This window comes from Denticeps clupeoides, chromosome 6, assembly GCF_900700375.1.
Source record: "Denticeps clupeoides chromosome 6, fDenClu1.1, whole genome shotgun sequence".
NCBI classification, from domain to species: domain Eukaryota; kingdom Metazoa; phylum Chordata; class Actinopteri; order Clupeiformes; family Denticipitidae; genus Denticeps; species Denticeps clupeoides.
This window is the reverse complement of record NC_041712.1, coordinates 12,352,607-12,372,618: the sequence shown is the minus strand read 5'-3', so window position 1 is coordinate 12,372,618 and position 20,012 is coordinate 12,352,607. Positions and strand designations below refer to the sequence as shown.

Sequence of the window (20,012 nt, the reverse complement as noted above, 5' to 3'; positions counted from 1 at the left end):
TTGTCGCTTTCTTCACCATGCTGTAAAACATGGCTTCCTGCAGAGCTTGTACAGAGCATCAGAAACCCCATGTGGGAAGTGGCTGTTATCCACACATTTCGACAGAAAGCAGCGGAACGTTTTAGGTGCTGAAATGTCAGTTTGTTTTGTCACTACTTTTTTTTAACCTATTTTTATTGTTTGGTTGTTATTACCAAAAAAATGTTCCCACTCCCCTCTCCATTGTCTCCATTGAGTGTAATGACTTGGATAAACTTTGCAAGTGTTGGCTGGAATATAGAACATTTAAAAGATCCGCTGGTGGTGTGTATGGGGAGAACGGGCTGTGCGATGGAGCGTCAACTCGGGCTGACAGAGGTGCGCTCGCTCCGGGCCGTCCATGCCGGGCCTGGGAGAGAAGGAAAGGAACTGTTAACCAGAACATAGACCTAATTAAAATGTGATTTTCACCCAAGGGATGATGACTGAACGTGGCAGCCTTTGAAAGACAGATGAAAAATGAGTACAGAAGCCACCCCTCCCTGCAACAATCATCTGGATAGAGGGAGAGGAGGTTGTTTTTATTTATTTATTTTTGTTAATGGTACGCCCATTATTCATGTTTCCACCTGAAGACAAGTGACAGGCAGGACCAATGGTGGCTTTTTGTGTGCTGTTGGGATGATTGGCAGGTGGAGGGGTGTTGGGGGGTGGGGGCGAGTGCTGTATGTGTTGCCGCATTTAAGCTGAGTGAACAGCAATATGTGGTTTCCGACTTAGAGCCGCCAAATATCTGCCCTGCAGGGTGTTCACCCAGCTCTGCCATGGCCCTCGGTTATGCGAAATCTCCATTTTCTGATGGTGTCAGTGGCCCATGGTGGAGCAATAATCGTGAACAAAAACATAAAAAATAAATATATAATAACTTTTTTAATGTCTGAGGGTGACAGCGGCAGTGGTAAAGACATTTTTTGATATATATAATGTCAGTCAGTATAAAGTGTCTGTGGTAGATTTTTTTATTTTTTATTTTTTGCCTGATCCACTGCAACCATTCCTTTCGCACCTCTCCAAGTGGGTGATGGGATTGCTTGTTAGTGCCCGAGGCTGTGGAGCGCTCACCTTTTGAAAACGATGCTCTTGGCATTTAACACAGTGGCCGCCTCCTCTGCTCATATATAGCCGAACGTACACAATAACCGGCAACTCTGCTGCCCCCCTCCCCCTTTCCGCCCCGTTACACACATTCAACCCCAAATCCCCTAAATCCCAGACCTGCACTTTGCAGCCCACGCTAAAGACATGAACACCACCTCTCCTTCTGGCTGTAGGCGCCTCCCGTGCTTATCTAGTGTCTAATAAGCATTGATTCTCAATTTTGCCCCCATCTCCTGTGTACAGTGTTGAGGTAAGTGTAGTTTGGAGCCCCTGGCTGTGCAGGGCCATTTTTTTCTTGCCATAAACTAAATAAACAAATAAAGGAACTGAAATAAAATATTTCGCCGTGGTTAGCTGGGTTTATTACCAACCATCTATCTTTGCCGTGTCATTTATACCAGGTTAGCATATTATTGTTGGCAAATGTTCAGGTAAACTAATTAAAAACCTGCCCTGACTAGTGTGGGAAGGAAGTCAATATGCATGTAGATGCCAAGGTAATTAGAGCTTAGAAATTAGTATCACTCTTCTGAACAATAAGATCGAGACTGATTGTCTCTTGGGAAACTCTGATCTACTAGAAATGATTGATGCTTTACAATTTACGACTCAGAAGTTTTACTAAGCCAAACCAGCGAACCAGTATCATCAGCAGACATCTACAGGAATGCAAGAGCGAAATTTGTGTAAGCGCTGAGTGCAGTCGTCGGAATTTACAGAATCACATTATTGAAAGGTCAACATATCATTAGTGCATTTTCCATCAATTAATTAAACGCCGCCGTGTCCTACATTTACCGTAAGAGCATTTCCACTTAGGGCTAGTCAGGCATTACATTACAAATGATGTGAACTGGGGAAACAGAAGCACCCAGAGGAGAGGCATGTGAACACGGGCGGTACACAAAGACCCTATGCAGTGAGATGTGTAAAACCACTGCACCGTGCATTGGTCTGCCCATTGTGCTAAAGCAATAAGCCTCCTGAGGGTTTGGTTATACAGTGATTCCAGTACACTTAAGGCACACTGCAAAGCGGAGCTAATTGCAAAGGAATCACTGTAACTCACAGCCGGGCGGCTTATTGATTTCATATGATGTCCCTGATACGAGAACGATTAAATAAACCAATATTCAATGGATTTAATTTATTACCTGTCGGCTGTGTTTACTTGTTTCCAAATAGGGGTCCATTTTAAACTCGTGGCAAAAACACTGCATTTAACTAACGTGAAAACAAAGAAAGCAAAGAATTTGAACAGATGCATAAAAATGTTTTAAAAAAATTCTACATTTATATATCTATATGTATATATGTGTGTGTGTGTGTGTGTGTGTGTGTGTGTGTGTGTGTGTGTGTGTGTACACAAAAATCTATAAAAAAATCTATAAAATTTAAAACAACTAAGCAATTGTGTGCAAATGTAACAATTTCCATAGGTCTAACAGATCATTTATCTTTCTGGCATTTAGCCGACGCCCTTATCCAGAGCAACTTTCACCCACTAGGGTGGTAGTAGCCTAGTGGGTAACACAATTGCCTAAGAACCAGAAGACCCAGATTCAAATAGGGTGGTAGTAGCCTAGTGGGTAACACACTCGCCTATGAACCAGAAGACCCAGGTTCAAATCCCACTTACTACCATTGTGTCCCTGAGCAAGACACTTAACCCTACGTTGCTCCAGGGGGGACTGTCCCCTGTAACTTCTGATTGTAAGTCGCTTTGGATAAGGGCGTCTGATAAATGCCATAAATGCAAATGCAAATGCAAATCTACTTACTACCATTTGTGTCCCTGAGCAAGACACTTAACCAGGTTTGAATCCTACTTACTACCACTGTGTCCCTGAGCAAGACACTTAACCAGGTTTGAATCCTACTTACTACCACTGTGTCCCTGAGCAAGACACTTAACCATAAGTGTCTCCAGGGGGACTGTCCCTGTAACTACTGATTGTAAGTCGCTCTGGGTAAGGGCATCTGATAAATTAGTAGTTATTCAGGGTTAAGTGTCTTGCTCAGGGACATCATGGTAGTAAGTGGCATTTGAACCTGTGACTTTGTGGTCATCTGGTTTATTGGCAAGTGTCTTTTTCTAAATAATTGTCCAAAACATCTTCAGGATACAGAGAAAACAGAAGGCTGGTGTTATTTAGGGATTTCATGAATGTGACTTTGACGCATACCACCCACAGTCCCCCTCAGACCGTGCAGTCCCCTTTCATGGGAACAGTATTCCCTGATGGTGGTGGCACCCTGCCACACAGCAAAATAACGTTCAGTAATGCTTTGAGGAACATGACAAAGAGTTCAAAGTACCTTCTCAGAATCCAAAGTCCCCAGGTCTCCGTCCAACCAAGAAAATGTGGGAGGTGCTGGGGAAAAAAAGGAATAATTCACAGGACATAAAGAATGTCTTAAGCTGTTTTGGCAGAACAACGTTCAATGTTATATGCACTTCATTTACAAGTAAATTATAAATCACAAATAAATCATATACGTGAATGTAAAGTTGCTTAGAACAGTGTAGTATTATTATAGGCATGTTGCATATTCTAGGCAAAATAATTGCTTAGTAGGCCTCATAATGGTGTCCAGTAAGAGAATTCATAGACAGGTTTACTGCCGGTGTTTTCAGTTTCTTGTACATTTGTGGCAGCAGTGTAATATGAACCATCAGAGTTGCCGGCGTCCTATGCTGATCCCTGGTTTTGCCATGTATATTTGATCAGGGATGAGATTCATGTGGGTGGTGCAGTCGTGCCATGGGCTGAGTGAGGGCTAGAGGGACAGTGCGTATGTGCTTGTGTGAACGGTCCAAGATTGTGATTCACCACTGCAGACGGAAGCCGCCTGGTTCCTTGCGATCCTTCCTCTTGGCTGTTTTCCTTGGAAGAGAAGGTTGAGGCAGTGGGCTTTTCTCGCTTTGTGGAGGTCTGTGATGCCATGTTTGAGTCTCACATCACATGAGCTGTAGATATTGATTTCCCAAGTCCCACCGGCTGGAACAACAAACCTAGGGCCCGGTTTTGAAGGTCTCAAGTCTTGGGTCTTATGCACAAGTAGGTGGGAAGTCATAAATGACATGCAGTGTTTAGAGGATCCCACTGTGCCAAACAGCGCCATGCAAAAGAGGGCCCTGTGTTTTCTTAGTGAAGTCTGTTCTCCTCATTGACCATGCAGTGAGAACAAGCATTAATGTCATATTTTCAAATCCGCATCATATCTGGTCAGAAGATAGAGTCAGAAGTCTGACAGGAAAATATGACTTGTTGTTTAATGAGTATTTTGCACAAATTCTTCCAGTTTTAATTAAAAGCTGCCATCCCCCTTAATTACTGTCTTTTTATTTCATGTTCACACTGTGAAAATCTGTCTGCCATCAAGGGAAAAGAAGTCATGTTGGCCAATAAGAGCTAGTGACTTTAAGAAACTTTGACAGCAAAGTTAAGTGTTTTGGTCGTTATAAAACTTTGCCGCAGCTCTGTGAACAGACCACTGAATTGCATTAATTGGCTTGATCCGGCACCAGGCAATGCATTCTGACACAGAGGTCTCTCCTCTCAAGAACAGTGTCCATTAACTTAAATTAATTTCGACTTTTAAGCCAAGACCTGTTATTTATCATGTTTCAGGGATGCAGGTGAAAAAGAAATAGCTCTCTCTTATTATATATATATACACACAGACACGGCCTCCCTCTCTCACTCGCTCTCTCTCTCTCTCTCTCTCTCTCTCTCTCTCTCTCTCTCTCTCTCTCTCTATATATATATATATATATATATATATATATATAAAAGAGAGAGCTATAAAATGCTCATTAATAAGGTCTAGTACAAGCACAAGGTATCAATTTACAAATGCTCAACACAAGGATTATATGTCTATGCATTTAGCCTATTTTGTGTAGGTGTTTAAAGTGCACATGTCAGAGGGCGTCTGGGCTTTAGACACTTCAGATGACTTTTTCTTGTGTTTATTCATTTAATTAAGATGCTGGAATCACTCAGGAGTTTGCGGGCGTGAAGAGAGGTTCAGGGGTTCTGAATTAGGCTCATTTAATTTGGTAGCTCAGGTGCGGTAAAACTGGCAGAGCTACGTCTCATTCCACTGCCGAGTGACAGCAGGTGAACAATGTGCTGCTGGGTAACACTGCTCTCCTATTCTGTTTTTTCTCTTCCCTTTGGCGGGTTGCACGGATGGAGATGAAAATGTGCGAGAGGGATTTGGCGCTGATGACTCATCCTTCTGGATGGGATGGATGTTTGATTCTGATTAGAAATGGTGAAGTGCTAGTTCTCATTTATGAAGGGCATGACAAGGCGTGTCTTAATCGAACATCAGGCTGTCAGATCTGCCATTTTTCCGCCTTTGTGTCTTCGGTGGTTTCAGATATTTCATTTGTTTAGGCATAAATGCTAAGTGACAGAAATATGCATTGCTCTCTGTTTCTGAACTGTGTATTTTGGCATAATGTTCCCATAAACCTGCTAATATTATCAGCATCCACAGTTTATGAACGCCGATCTGCAAATGCCTCTAACATCCAATGGCCTTATTTTTGTGTGTGTTCTTGTTCTTGAGACGCTTGTCTGTTTAATCTCAAGTTGTGCAGAACATAATTTTTTAATGTGCCTTGCAGGAGGAAATTTTTATATGAATGCACCATTTTTTTGTTGCAGGATGTTACCTGGTTTCCTATATTGATGACAAATTAAATGTGAATATAAGTTCCAATTATATCTTCAAAAGTATCTCCAAAAATATTGATAGATTGAAATACGAACATGAAATTGAAAATGTGGCTTGTACAAGATACAAACGTGATCATGCTTTTAGAGCATGACTACTTATACATCCCTTGATGTTAAGAAATGTGAACCATAATTTGATTCTTGCAATTCTCAGAACTTTACATTGATACTGAAAAGGCCTTTGCCTGGTTTAAACCAAACATCTCTGGAATGCCTTTATTCATGTTTCATCTATCACAACTCACTGTAAAAGAATTGTGTTCATATAAGAATATAACAATGGGAGGCACTGCTTTTTCTGAAAAAATGTTCTTTGAACAGTGGAACTTTTTTTGAAAAATTCACAAGAATGTTGAAGGGAAAGGGCTCCAACACCAAAAGGTGTTTCAAAACACTCTGCAGTTGAGTTTAAAAGCAAAAGTCTATGAAGCTTTTAAATGCCTGGGTGATACAGCAAGATGGCCCAGTTGATGCAGAAGAGGGCTGTGCAGACAGGAAAGCCCAGGGTAGTGATAAACAGAATTGAAGAAAAAAAATGGTCTGAATTTCATTCTCACATGCAAGCTTTCTAAGCAGCTACACCTTAGAGGGATTTTGCTGGTAAATGAGGTGAACGAATTCATGTCAAATAAATATACGTTCACTAATGACAAAATGTCATCATTTTTAAAATCAAGAATGCACACCAGTTAGATATAATAGATGAACTAGACTAAATGCGGATTGCTGTACTGTTGTGACTAATTTACCTTGACTTAGGTAAATCTGGAGTACAAACTAAAAAAGCTAGGGTCTAAAGATTATCTGACGAGAAAATGCCGTTAGTTCTAGATAGACATTTAGAGCTGAGCTGAGTATTTTAATTACATAAGGGATGTAGTAGGAAGTGTACACATTTTTGAAAACTAACATATCCCTTTCAGGTGTTAAAATGATTACATTTGTGGGAAATCATGAATTTCCTTGAATCGTGAATTTTCTATTACTATATTTGACAGAACTTTATTACATGTGTAGGGTTATTAATAGCTAGTTTAAATTCTTCTAGGATCTAGCGCTTAATTAGTCATCTTTTCACACAGTCTGTGCTGAATTCTGTTGAATTATTCGTTTGGAGGAGGCAAACTGGGTGACATCCATTAATTTTCCCCAGCCAGACTCTCCTTGTGTATGGTTTAGCTTCATGGCACATAGCCTAAGAGGAAGGGAACTCTATTAGGACCCTTTCCCAGGTCACTAATGAAGTGCAGTGGGGTGCATACACAAACCCAGTAGGGACCATACACAGGTCCCAGATGAACCCCAGCACGATGCTTTCTGGCGTCTGGGATGAGTCATGACGGGGGTCGCACACATGGCGTGGCTCGGAAGGCAGTTGGACCCGTAGCAGCATGCTGATCCAGGTCCCTGGTGGACTCGTGAGTAGAAGTGGGGAGGGGTCATTCTCTCTGGCATCAGCCGGGCCAGTTATAGCCGTGCTCTGCTCTGTGTTTACCCCAGATGGACGTATTTGCATGTGGACGGTCTTGGAGAGCAAGGCTTCGCTTTGATGCCACAGCAGGAGTGGATGCACATATGGACAAGAGAGAGCAAGATAAAATGGAATAAAATGGCATTTGCATAATGATGAGGAACTTTAGTCATGCTTTGTGATTTTTTTCCCCCTCCTCTTCCTCTGATGTTTCGCTGCTGAATGGGGCCTAATAACATATCAGATTCTTTGAAGTCTCCTGTCATTTTTTTTCTCCCCCTCTCCTTCTTTCCCTCCCATTGTCACTTGGCCTCTTTCTATTCTTCCTTTAACTTGCTCCCATGTTCCTCGTCACTGTCTTATTGATTTTGCACTCTAAAGTCCTGCTCTTTGTCATCGTCTGCCTCACATCTGTTTATTACTATGAAATGTCAGCATTTTACAGTGTGGGTGGCTGTCAGGCCCATGCCAATGCGGACCTTTCCCGGGGTGCAGACGCATCAAGCCTATATGTGGCTTGTGCATGCGTGCATTTTGGGTGCCTGTGTGCGAGAGCGGGCGAGTGAAGAAAGAGACAGACTGAGGAACAGAGTGCGAGTCTGAGGGGGCTTGTTTGTCTTGCGGGTGCCAGCTTGGGCTTTTGCCCGGGTGCCAGCGTGGCGTGGCGTTGCGGGGCATGGGTTTGCTCAGACAGATGGCGTTGGGCCTTGTCAGAGTTCCTGCCTGTTAGTAGAATTGATTGCGAGGGCCTGCGCCCGTCTCTCGCAGGACAGTGCACAAGAAGAAGTGCCACGGGGGGAATGGGCACACGTGACTCCAGGCTCGAGTTCTGGACGAAAAAAAGCGGGGGTGTGAAAGTGTGTGACGAATACACCTCCATGCAACAGATCCCCCAGAGATGTGTTGTCATTGCTAATCTGTCTTTAACACAGTGTAGCTTCTTGCACACGGTTGTGTGTTAGCTGCTAAGATTTCTTTTTGTTCCACAGCAATAACAAGACAGTGACAGTGCTCTACCACGACAGCTTTAAACACTCTCTGCTCCGCAGCTCAAGCTTTTTGGCATTAAACATAATAATTCAATATTCCCGGCAAACCCCTCTATAGGGAATACTAACAGCGTGAGGAAATTTGAATTTGAAATGAAACAGTCATTCTTTTTTTTTTTTTTTTGATGGACGTTTAATGTCTCTGGAGCTCTCCTGCAGCCCGGCTCTTTCTGCAGACTCTGCACTCATAACCTAGCCCACACGGTCCACCGCGGCCTCGTAACACGTCAAGCCAGGGCCCGCACTGTTAGCCGCAACAGCTGGAATGTGGTTGTTAGTTGTTATTCATCATTCTAACTAGCTGACTTTGGATTGTGTGTCAGATGCACAGCGGTTGACTTAAAAAATTCTGAAAAACAAACCCCAAAAAAGATAAAACGATTATGCTTTTCTGGCAGATCAACGACAGCAGCAGCAATAATCCTGGCTGAGTGGCTGAGATTCCTGCCCCGATCATGCCGGAATGTCACGATTGCACATAATCTGCATTTTGTGCCAATGGCTGCTACTTACATGCAATTTCCTTCAAAGGTTTTCCAAATGTTACATCATGCAAAACCAAGTCAAGTTGTGTTGACTGTGAAAGCTGGACTGGATTCTGTCACTACTGTCAGGTTGGGGCTTTTCAGGGTGTTCACTGTGCAATTGAGTTTTTTACTTTTAGAATGTGGTGAATATAATGTAATACTTTATGTATCCTTTTATTATTAAAGAAATAACAGATACATTTACAGAATATTTTATTTAAAACAGTAATATTTTTCACAACTGTTTACAGATTTATGGAGTTACAGTTGCTAATCACACAATATTTGGCACAGATATATTCCGTGATATGTCCATTATATATACCTCTTAAATGACTTCTCTTAATGGACTTGGAAGATCTTTTTTATATGTGTGTGGTACCAGCGGGGGGTTTGAGCTGAAGCCCATAGATGGCCTGGTGATAAGGCTATCTTGGGATGTGATGGCGTGGGGAAAGAGCGGATGTGGCTATAATGATCAGTGGCAAATTAGCTGCAGGCCCTTCAGTGCACAGGTGAGTCTTCGCCTGCGCCCCCACACCAGCAGGGGTCCTGCCGAGGCTGGGGAAGGTAATTAGATGATCATATAGAACATGCGGTTGCTTCCCTCTCATTTCATTTTCTTCTTGTCCTCTATCATTCTCTCTTTTTTTTTTTTTTGTAACCTGTTCTGTTTTTCTCCCACCTCTCCCCGTGCCTTGTGTACAGTCCATTACCTCTCTCCCTCAGCATTTAATTCTCACTTCTTTTTTTTGCAGTCATTACTTGTCTCTTTATGTAGTATGGCATCTGGGTGAAAGGCAGGATCATATGACACAATGCAACAAAGAGCTAGTTTGACAGTGCTATAACAGTGCTCACCAAAAATGGCACAGTAAGATCCAAACAGGAAAAAATACTAGCTGCATCAATTCTGGCTGGTCCTTCTTCTCCTTGCTAGTCTAACTTTTTTCCTAATTATTTCCACATCGTTTATTCCATCAGAATAAAGCCGCTGGAGTCAGATCTGACATCCTATTTCCAGCGTGTTTTCACATTTTGTTTGCCTGAAGAAGGAAAGTGACCAAAGAGTCACATCCAGGGTGTTTCTCAATACACATTATTCACTGTGCTCTGAAACATCATCTGTCAGGGACCAAGTTGCATTTAGTCAAGTACAATGATGAGTTCTGGATTCTTTGGTTTTGTACAGTGAAGAGAACAGTGAAAAGAGAGGGAATAAAAATAAGCTGAGCTCTGATCTCAGCAAGTACACCCCTGTCTCAAAAGCTGATTGAGCGTTACGCATCCCCCTGTCCTCCGGAGTCTGGACTCCCAGGAACGCTGGTCTGTACTTGATTTACTTCATATTGATGAACCTCCCACTGTTCTCCTCTGACTTCTGGCCTGCGGTACTTCTTCTCCTCTATATCTCCCTGCAGTGCAGTAGTGGAGAGCCTCGCCGAGTCACAGAGCAGGTGCCTTCCATCTGTTCGGGGAGCTCGGGCAGACGAGCCTGACATCACGGAGCGGCTCCGGGGGGGGGGGGTCACCTGCATCCTCACTGCCCCCCTCCTCCCAAGCCCACACACACGTGCACAATTTCTGCCACCTCCGGGCCCGATCGCATCACCCAGGAACAGGCCAGGCGAAAGCACTGAAGGGTGGACTAACAACCGCCCTGCTTTTGCAACGAAAGGACCCGCGCTGGTCACTCGAGTGCTGGTCACTCGAGTGCTAGGGTGGTAGTAGCCTAGTGGGTAACACACTCGCCTATGAACCAGAAGACCCGGGTTCGAATCCCACTTGCTACCATTGTGTCCCTGAGCAAGACACTTAACCCTAAATTGCTCCAGGGAGACTGTCCCTGTAATACTGATTGTAAGTCGCTCTGGATAAGGGCGTCTGATAAATGCTGTAAATGTAAATGTAAATGTAAATGAGTGCTTCCTCGGTCTCCATCGGGGCACGGAGGGACCGGAGTCACCGTTTGACAGCTTTTTAGAGCCCATCCCAGTGAACTGCAGGCAGTGCACTATTCTCTGTGCCACCGTGCCGCCTCCTCGCCAGCCTGAGAGAGGCAAGAAGCGATCGCACGATTCCATGGCGAGTCTCTCATGATCATAAAAACGCTGCCGTAAATGCAGAGTGACACTGCCAACATCGCCCATGCTGCCTCCGGATATCGGCGCACCGCAGCCAAATAATACAGCCACACCGCCAACATATCACCACTATTTAGCCAATTATCGTCGTTTTTTCCTCCCCGCATGTGAGAATGTGAGCTGCCGAGCCTTGAGCAAAGCGCAATGTGGTCGAATGTAAAATTGTGTTTTTTTTTTTTTTTTCCCCCTCCTTGTTCCACCTCTCCGTTTCTCCGCAATTTACCTCAGCCACGGGCTGATCTTTGCTATTTTTATCGTTCCTGAGTGCATCTCAAAGCTTCCTGCAAGAAGCTGCAAGCTGACCCCTTCTGCTCATCCATAAAAGGCTGTCAGGAAGCGGGAGGGCTGAATGAGATGGATTACACAACAGACAGAAACTATGGGAGAGGAGGAGGCCGGCGAGCGCCGCGATGCTCCAGCAGCCAGCGCTGCCAGGCTGGAAACCGCAGCACCGACGGAGAAGCCGCGGCCTGACCATTTGTTCAATTATGAATCAAAATGTTCTGCGATCCTCGCAGTTTCTACACTTTAGCGTGAAACATTTACACGCTGAGATCGGCCTTCACAGAGGCGGGGCGGATAGAGGGACGGGCCGGCTCGGCTCGATCGGCGCGAGGATATGCGGCTTGTCATCTTGCGGCATCCCGCGCTCTCTCTCAAAGAGCATCTCTCTCTGGATTCGCTCTCATGCCACATAATTGGACTCCGCCGAGGAATTCACCTGCTGAAACTTTCAGTGCTCAGAACGAGATTGGAGCAAATTCATTTCCGTTCGCCATACCGTACAAATCCCATTTCTGTGCTTAAAGGGGTCTGAACAATCAACTTCTAAATCCATGCACTAATGAGTCTTCCCTTCCCTTTTTTCCACTTACCTTTCGTTCCCTTTGTCTTTGTCCCGGGCTCTGAGAAAACATGATGTGCCAGCTATTCTTCGCTTGTTAGAGCGCGCTGCGCAGTGTGATAACACACCCAACACAGCACGGCTCTCCATCATGTCCTCGTTTCAAGATGGCTGCAAAAACAGCCCTGATAGCGAACATTACAAAGACATCGGCAATTACTATTAACCATGGGGCTACCTGATTAATAATAAATGCATGTGCCAACTTTGTCGTATTTATATTTATTGTTTTTTGTATTTTTATTCATTTGATTATATCAGCCAGCCACGGCCTTGCTGCACGGTGTCCGCTAACCGGCCTGTAATTTCGCGTTGATTACGACGCACTGGTGCACTCAGACACGGCGGGTGAGCTGTCTGGACTCCGAGGCGGCGATGCTCCTGTGAAGTCGCAGGAAGAGCACCCCCCTCCACCCCCTGGCCCAAGCCCGTGGGCACAGGATCAGACAGACAGGAAACGTGCCACTGAAGCTATCCCGCTGGCGCTCTGATGCAAGCTGTGTGCAAACCCAGGGACGAATCCTTCCTTCCCTACACCACCAGTTCAGGGACGAGCGCGGTCCGACGCTGCCTGGTTCAATGCCTCATCCCATTCTATTCTGTGCATACTATACTAACCCTCCCCTAAAAAGTCGCTCCACTGATCGTCATGGTTTCCAAACTAAGCATTGCAGTTGTGTTGATGACGTCATTTCCGCGAATGCCCGCTCACTTCTAAAAGCCGCTCTGCTCCTTGTCCCACCTCTCTCATCCTTATTAGCATTTAAAGTTACAGACAGTTCCGCAAAGTGACTGTAATTCAGTCTTTCATCTGCACTATTTTGTCCACAATGTTCCTTGTCATGTTTTTGTGTTGTGTGTTATTTTTGTACAAAGCTTCGTAATCTCCTCTCTCTGTGTACTTGTGTATAGTGAGATGACAATAAAGTGGACTTTGACTTGACTTTGGCCTCTCACACCAAGGCTAAATTTTGTAAAGAGACTTCAGTATACAGTATGAGAGGACCACTAAGGCCTATATAAAGGCAAAAAATCACATTATAGAGTGCTGAACCTTACCATGTTGTTCGGTCAACTATTCCTAACCTACAACCCATTACGATTCATCCAGTCTTACTGCACACTGTACATACCATGCCATAATCCCCTGTTCTGCCCCGCCCCATCCTCTGCAGCCATTGTCAGTTACCTTATATAATCCTATCCTATCATCCCATGTACTACAGCCCAAATAATCTTATCATTGGCCATCCCATTCGTACATATGCAAATGTGATTATTCAGCTTTCTGGTGTTACAGAAGGAAGGGACATGAAACAGAGAAGATAAACATTATGGCCAGAAGGCTATGGGACAAAAGTGTTAGCATTTTTCTTTGCCCTCTTTTTCTCGCTGGACCATACTGGCCAGAAGGTAAAGGATGATCTGCCAAGCAGCATCATAGTGTTCTGCTTTAACATGTAGGAAGTTTTTTTTTTTTTCTCTCCTGGCAGGCTAACCCAAATGCTTGGAGGATGTGCTTCTCAGCAAGAGAAAACCTTATTGAGTCACCTTCTCTTCCAAACCAAATCACCTACTCTTCAAATCCCATCAGCCTCCCCCTTCAAGCCAGACAGTTGGCAGCGCCACACTCCACCCAATCCTCCTTCACCTTCTCCCTCGGCCTTTCTCTCCTTCCCGCACTACCTCCTATTTTTTTCTCTGTCTGTCTCCCTCCCTGCATTAGCCACTCACTCACACACACACACACAAACACAAACTGAAACCCTAATGTGTTTGTTCCAGCGGCAGAGATGATTTAATCCCAGCTCTGTTCCAGTTGAAAACTGGTTTGTGAGGAAATAAAGCAAGCCCCATCGCTGTCTGTCGACTCTCTATAGCAACAGTCTTCTCTGTTAACCTATTCTGCTCTCATTTCGATCTATTTTCCGTGGCCACCATGTGTTTCCAGGCATGTTTAAGTTGGGAATTTGAACTATTTTTTTGTTGGAGAATGTCATTGGAAGGGCTTTTTTTCACATTTTTTGTTGCCATGTGGTATTCAGGTTTAACGGTAGTGTTTTCCCAAGGCCAATGTCCTTGCCTTCAGGTAGACAGTTGCCTATTGTATCCTTTAAGCTGCTAATCATTTGTCCTCCAATGCAGCAAAAGGTAGAAGTATGCCACTCAAAGAGAATGAGAGAGAGTAGGAATAAGAATGCCTCCAAGAGACACGTGTCAGTAGAGAGCATGCTGTGACTATTTGCAAGAACTTTGTGTGGCTCGGACCCAAACATCCACATGGGATGCAATAGCAAAAAGTATGCCGCATGGAAAAATGAGGTCAGTGGGTCTTGGCCCTATTTAATTAAGTAGGTGGAGCGGAATGGAACACAAATCAGGGGCATACACTAATTTCAGACCTGCCAGTCAATAAGCCATAACAATGGATTTGCCTTTGGGGTGATGGATCCCGTTTAATTCCACATATAGGATGGGCTTGTTTGTGCCTCTGTGTCTATATATATTTCACTCTCTATCCTCTGTGTGTGTGTGTGTGTGTGTGTGTGTGTGTGTGCATACACCAGTCAGCTGATTTGTGCGCCATGCACTTAGTGCAGTGAAATTCATTCAACTGGCCTTCAATTCACCTTTTATTATTGAGTTGTCTTTTAATACTATGCATTTTTCTTTCCTGGTTATTATTGGAAGAAATGTTTGCTGCCTAAATCTATGCAGTGTGACACTTTACATCCAGCCCCCCCCCCCCCCCCCCCCCCCCCCACACACACACACACACACACACACACTCAGGCAACTAGTGGTGCTTTCTTAAATAACATAAAATCAATAAACACAAATAGCACCGGGGCTAATAGCACAGATACGATTTGTATTGGGAAATATATAAAGTCTTCTTCTTATTATTTAGGCTGCTCCTGTTAGGAATCGCCACAGTGGATCAACCTGGTCTGACTGTATTACACCAGATTCCCCTCCTGACACAACCCTCCCTATTTACCCGGGCTTGTGACTGGCACCAAGTTATGCATTTGCATCACCCGTGGCTGGGTTGGAAAAAAAAAGAAATCTCTATTCATCAAAAAATGACCCCAAATCTAACTTATATAGGAAGGAGTTACCTAAATTTCATTCATGGGCAGGGTTAGCATTAGTCACACATTGAGGCAATTCTGCTTTTCCGGTGCGCATTAGATGTTTATTACAAAAGGTGTTGTACAACGAGGTGCATGGTGTGAAACTGGGGTTTTCAAGTAACAACCTCAAGGCGACCTTTTTTACATCGGAACTCTACACTTTCCATTCACTACAGCAAGTACGATGCACAGTGCATAGCAACCGTTTTTAATGCTGTCATTATTCAGTGACTAGGATCCACAAAGGAGCTACTGCCCAACACTTATCAGGCACTCTCAGGTCACCAAAGCCACTACACGTTTCATGACAACCACTGTACAGTGCATAGCAACCACTGCACAGCACATAGCAACAGTTACACAGCTCATAGCAACCGCTACACAGCACATAGCAACCATTGCATAGCGCATATCAACTACTGCCATTTCTGATAACCCCTTTCTGTTGTCACATTAATCATGTCTCACATTTTCAGTTTTTTTTTTCTTCTTGATTTTCTTTACCAAAAACAAGAACAGTTCTAAATTGGCCTAAACTTTTCAGAAGTATTGTGTGTGTTCAGTGACTCTGTTCCATTCCTCTCTTCTGAATTAATAAGGTCACGTCACTTTTTTTGTCCTCACAGATATCCGATCCATTCCAGATGTGGCCATGACAGGAAACTGCACTCAGGAGTGCAGCGAACTGGGCCATTCAGATGCATGCTGGATGCCCGGGCAACCCTCGCCAGTCCGCAAGACCAGGAACCCACCCAAGCTCTCCACGTTTGTGCCTTACCAGGAAAGGGGGAGTCTTGGACGGCTGGCCAATGGGAGTGCGAGGGGAGGAGGGGAGGAGCAAAGGTCACGCATACCACCTTCTCGCAGTGCCTACTCCAGCAGTGGCCACGCCCCCACCCAGGACTGCCCACTGGAGGAGGTTCCTCTTAGTGTGGCCTCTGAATATCCCCCCACGAGCCCACCATCCAACCACACCTCCAAACGAGAAATCTACCTGTGAGAATGCCAACCACATCTGGGCCCTGTCCTGTTCTGATAGATTTATGACCAAGAGAATCACGTACAAACACACACACAAACACACACATGTTGAGGAGTGAAACAAACTCCCACACACACACACACAATAAAACCACTGCTACAGCTACTCAGTAGTGACATTTGATTGTGAATCATGGAATACGTACTCATGTACAATATTTTTTATTTATTTGTTTTTTTTTTTCTTTCTCTATTTATATGAGTGTTTAGTTTTTCATAGTTATTTCTTGGTGAAGAAGAAAAAAAAATTACCATCAACGATTACAAAAAAGCCAACCCTTGGTGGTTAGCTTTAGCTTCATTAGCAAGTGGAGTGTTTTTTGGGAAATAAAAGTGTGGTGTGTGTTTAGTGCCATACCCAGGTGATCTAGACCTTAGGATCAGAGCGCCACTTCGAGGAAGACAGGAAGCGCTTTTGATCACTCAGTCGATGCTGTAAATATACTATTTGTAATATGTACATATAGGATATTTCTGTCTGGCTCAAACTGGGGAAAAAAATGAAACTCCAAGATCATTCGAGCCTTTTTTTCCCCCATTTTCTTAGTTTATTTGCTGCTGCTCACAATAGAGAGATTTTTCTTTTGGGACGTTTCGATTGGGGGGGGGGTGTCAGGGACGAGTGGCGTAAAAAGGAATCTCAACTTGTGACAATTTCTCAGAGGTTTCCCGTGATGCTCCCCACCATCGTTCCACACTGCTCTCATGGACAGTCCTGCTTCCAACAGCAGAACGTGTGTTTGGCACTTCAGCTGAGACACTGTGACCCTCTCTCCTCTCGCTACGTGGACGCCCAACACAGCGATTCGCCTCCCCATCCGCTGGCTGTGATCCACTCCAGAGCGGGTCCAGCACTGTTGTTTTCCTAGAGTACAGCGTTCAAGATGTGCCTCTTCATAGCACCCGACTCCATGAGAACCACAAGCTACTTGTGATAAGGTCACCTTTTAAAAGAATCTGTAGCTTTTCTTTCCATTCTTCATTCCCCCCCACGTGGGCTGTGTGTCCCTGACAAGCCAGATAGTTACTCCACAGACTCTACCTCGGCCTACCCAGGCCAGAAATGTCTCAGATTGAACTGTGGAATTATTGGTCTCCTTTTTTTTTCTTCAGGAAGTAATACTTTGGTGAACACGACATGAAAGTAAATGCCTTAAAAAAAAATGTTGAGATTATTTGGAAAATTTCCAGAAGAAAGTCGCTTGACTCCATTGGCATGTCACACTTCTGCATGAAACAAGTCATTAACTGCTACTATTTAAAGGTACAGTACAATGAGAAAAAAAATGAAACGAGGACTATTTTATTTTGGAAAATGGAGTGCACTGTTTCTTCGTTCACCGTTGTGTATTATCAGCTGTGAGAAGGTCACGTGTTTCCACAGTTTGGGGAACAGAACATCACGTTCCTGTAGCTGTCACGTGGCCGTCAATAGGCCGCACCCTGGTTGGCCAGAATTATCATCGTCTTCACAGTGATCGTCATCATTATCATCACGGCATATTGTTCAGTGGGGTAAACATCAGTTGTGCTTGCTGGCCGGCTTCGGACGAACGAGCACGCTCATATCACAGTGACCCCGCCCCCTGCATATCAGGCAACGTTTCGTACTATATCAGCCTAGGCTCCGTGTATTTACTCACCGTCCCCGGGTGGATTTTCCTATAATTAGGGTGAGCGGTGAGTCAAGTGCAGGGCCGTGTGCAAGCACACCCCGAGGAAGCACAGAGTGTTGCAGTTAACCCGGGCCCGTAATGGCAACCAGCGAAAAGACAAGCAGGCAGCGCTCACCTCATCGCATCGCCTTCGGCACCTCGCGGTGAATAATTAAAGCAGAGATATATGAAAATTACTGGACATGGCCATGATTAAGGCGAGCAATTATCCCGCCTTGAGGAAACAAAGCACATTATCCTGTTTTCAAAGCCACTTAGTGACTGTGACTATTTATATATATCCAACAAGTCATTATCCGTCATTATTATTCCTCCTCACTTGGCCCCGGGGCTGTGCAGAAAGGCTGTGCCTATAGCTCGTGTGATTTCTGGGTTGAGTGACCCCGTGTTAGACACCAATAGTGAGGCCAGTGTAGCCATGAGAGACATGATAACCAGTGATCTAGAGTGATTTAGACCCATTTAGAAAAACGTTAATGATATTGGGGTGACATGATGGTCGCATGTTAGTTTGACTGTAGCTTTGATATTGTTCCTCAAATAGGTCCTCGCTGGCTCTGCAGTCAAGATAGTTGGCAGGGTTACAAAGCCTGCATTTTGAGGAGGCTCGTTGTCAGTGAGGATGAGACCATGGAAAAGGACCACGTTACAATCATTTTTGTAGACGTTCACTCTGCCACGTTGCTCAAAGATTCACATTGGAATCTGTTCTCAGGCAGCCAGAAGCCAGCGTTTTGACTTCTGCGTGGTGTCCTGTTCACAAACCACAGACACGAATCTGAATCAAGGCACCTTCGCCTCCTCCAACTCATGCCCCGAACCACAGGAAACGAGCCCAGGAGGAATTTCGGGACACATACTGACCGTTGACTGGCCCTGATGCCGACGTTTTTTCTATCTGCTTAATGTGTTTCGGTGTTCACTCTTTTTCCAATCTTTGTGCTGTTCCTAGTCGAGGATGTGATCAGATCACTGCTTATTTATTTATTTATTTATTTTAAAATATATATATAAACAAAAAATGAAACCCAATAAATATAATTATTCTGTACACAGGGAAACAAACACTGCTTGTGGCAAAACATTGGATGATTTAATTTTCTTTTTTTTACTGTACATAGGTCTCCACCCTCCCCTCATGTGTGCTGTCAGGCAGGCAGTGAGTTTAGCATGAAATCCAAAGATTGGTAGAAAACTGTTTACTGTTCTTGATGAAATAAAACCATTAGTACAGGTTACCGTCGCAGATCCTTCTCTCTGATGTCCCTCTCCCAGCCTCCCCCCACCTGCTAGATCCAGACAACCTGAACCTCACCACACAACCCGTCCTCGTCACAGTTCACCAGAAATAAAGACAGCTGCCTTGAAGCAAGTCTTCGCAGGAGAGTAACACAGTTGTTATCCTAATCGTTGGTTATATTTATAGGAACAAATGCTTGTGATGCCATGTTTTTTGTACAGTTTTATGTACATGCAAGTGAAGCTTTTTAAAAAAATAATATATATATATATATACATATGACAAAAAGTCGATGGCATATTAAAAAAAAAATTGTAAAGTGTTTATTGAGATGTGCTCACCTTGCCTTGGTTGGATTGATCTTCGCCGAGTCGGTGTGAATGTGGCCGTTTTTATGCCTGCACTGTAATCATCACTGGCCCCCACCCCCCACCAAAACCCCCCACCCCCTTTACCCCAGAGGCTTTATCAGATTTTATATTTGTTGTGAACTGTGGATTGTCTGACCCCTACCTGTTTGTTTGATCTTCCCTCTCCGGTGTTTTATTTTGTTCTGTTCTTGGCATGATGAGAAGACCCCTTGTCCTCATGGAAAAAAAAGAAAAAAAAAACTTTGTAATAAAAATGTTCGGGAAAAAAAAAACAATAAAGAAAATTTTGTGTGATAAGTTGCTGTTTTCTTTTTTTTTTTTGCTGGAAGTAACTAATTTTACTGCATATTCCAGAAAGCTTTTACATTTTGTGAGATTTATTGATTGAACCTGTTCTCTTTTTCTTCCTTTACAAAATAACTGCATTACAGAAAAGAGATTTCACTCCTTCCACTCCTCCACCGCCTGTTTGGAGCTGGACAATCGAGTATCTCTCGACTCTCTGACTTCACATTGATAAATAATGGGTTCGCTAATGTGGAGCTCGGTCCATTGACTGGG

General features: G+C 44.1%; 1 protein-coding gene across 2 annotated transcripts in view; it reads left to right on the top strand.

Moving 5' to 3' along the window:
* pcdh1a (protocadherin 1a) overlaps positions 1-19,707 on the top strand; it is a 68,642-nt gene extending 48,935 nt beyond the window's left edge. For both annotated transcript variants that reach the window (XM_028984620.1, XM_028984619.1), the window contains exon 5: positions 15,750-19,707. In XM_028984620.1, coding sequence (XP_028840453.1) covers positions 15,750-16,123 — 374 coding nt within the window. In that variant the 3' untranslated portion in view covers positions 16,124-19,707. The remainder of the gene's footprint in view (positions 1-15,749) is intronic.
* The last annotated feature ends 305 nt before the right edge of the window (positions 19,708-20,012 follow it).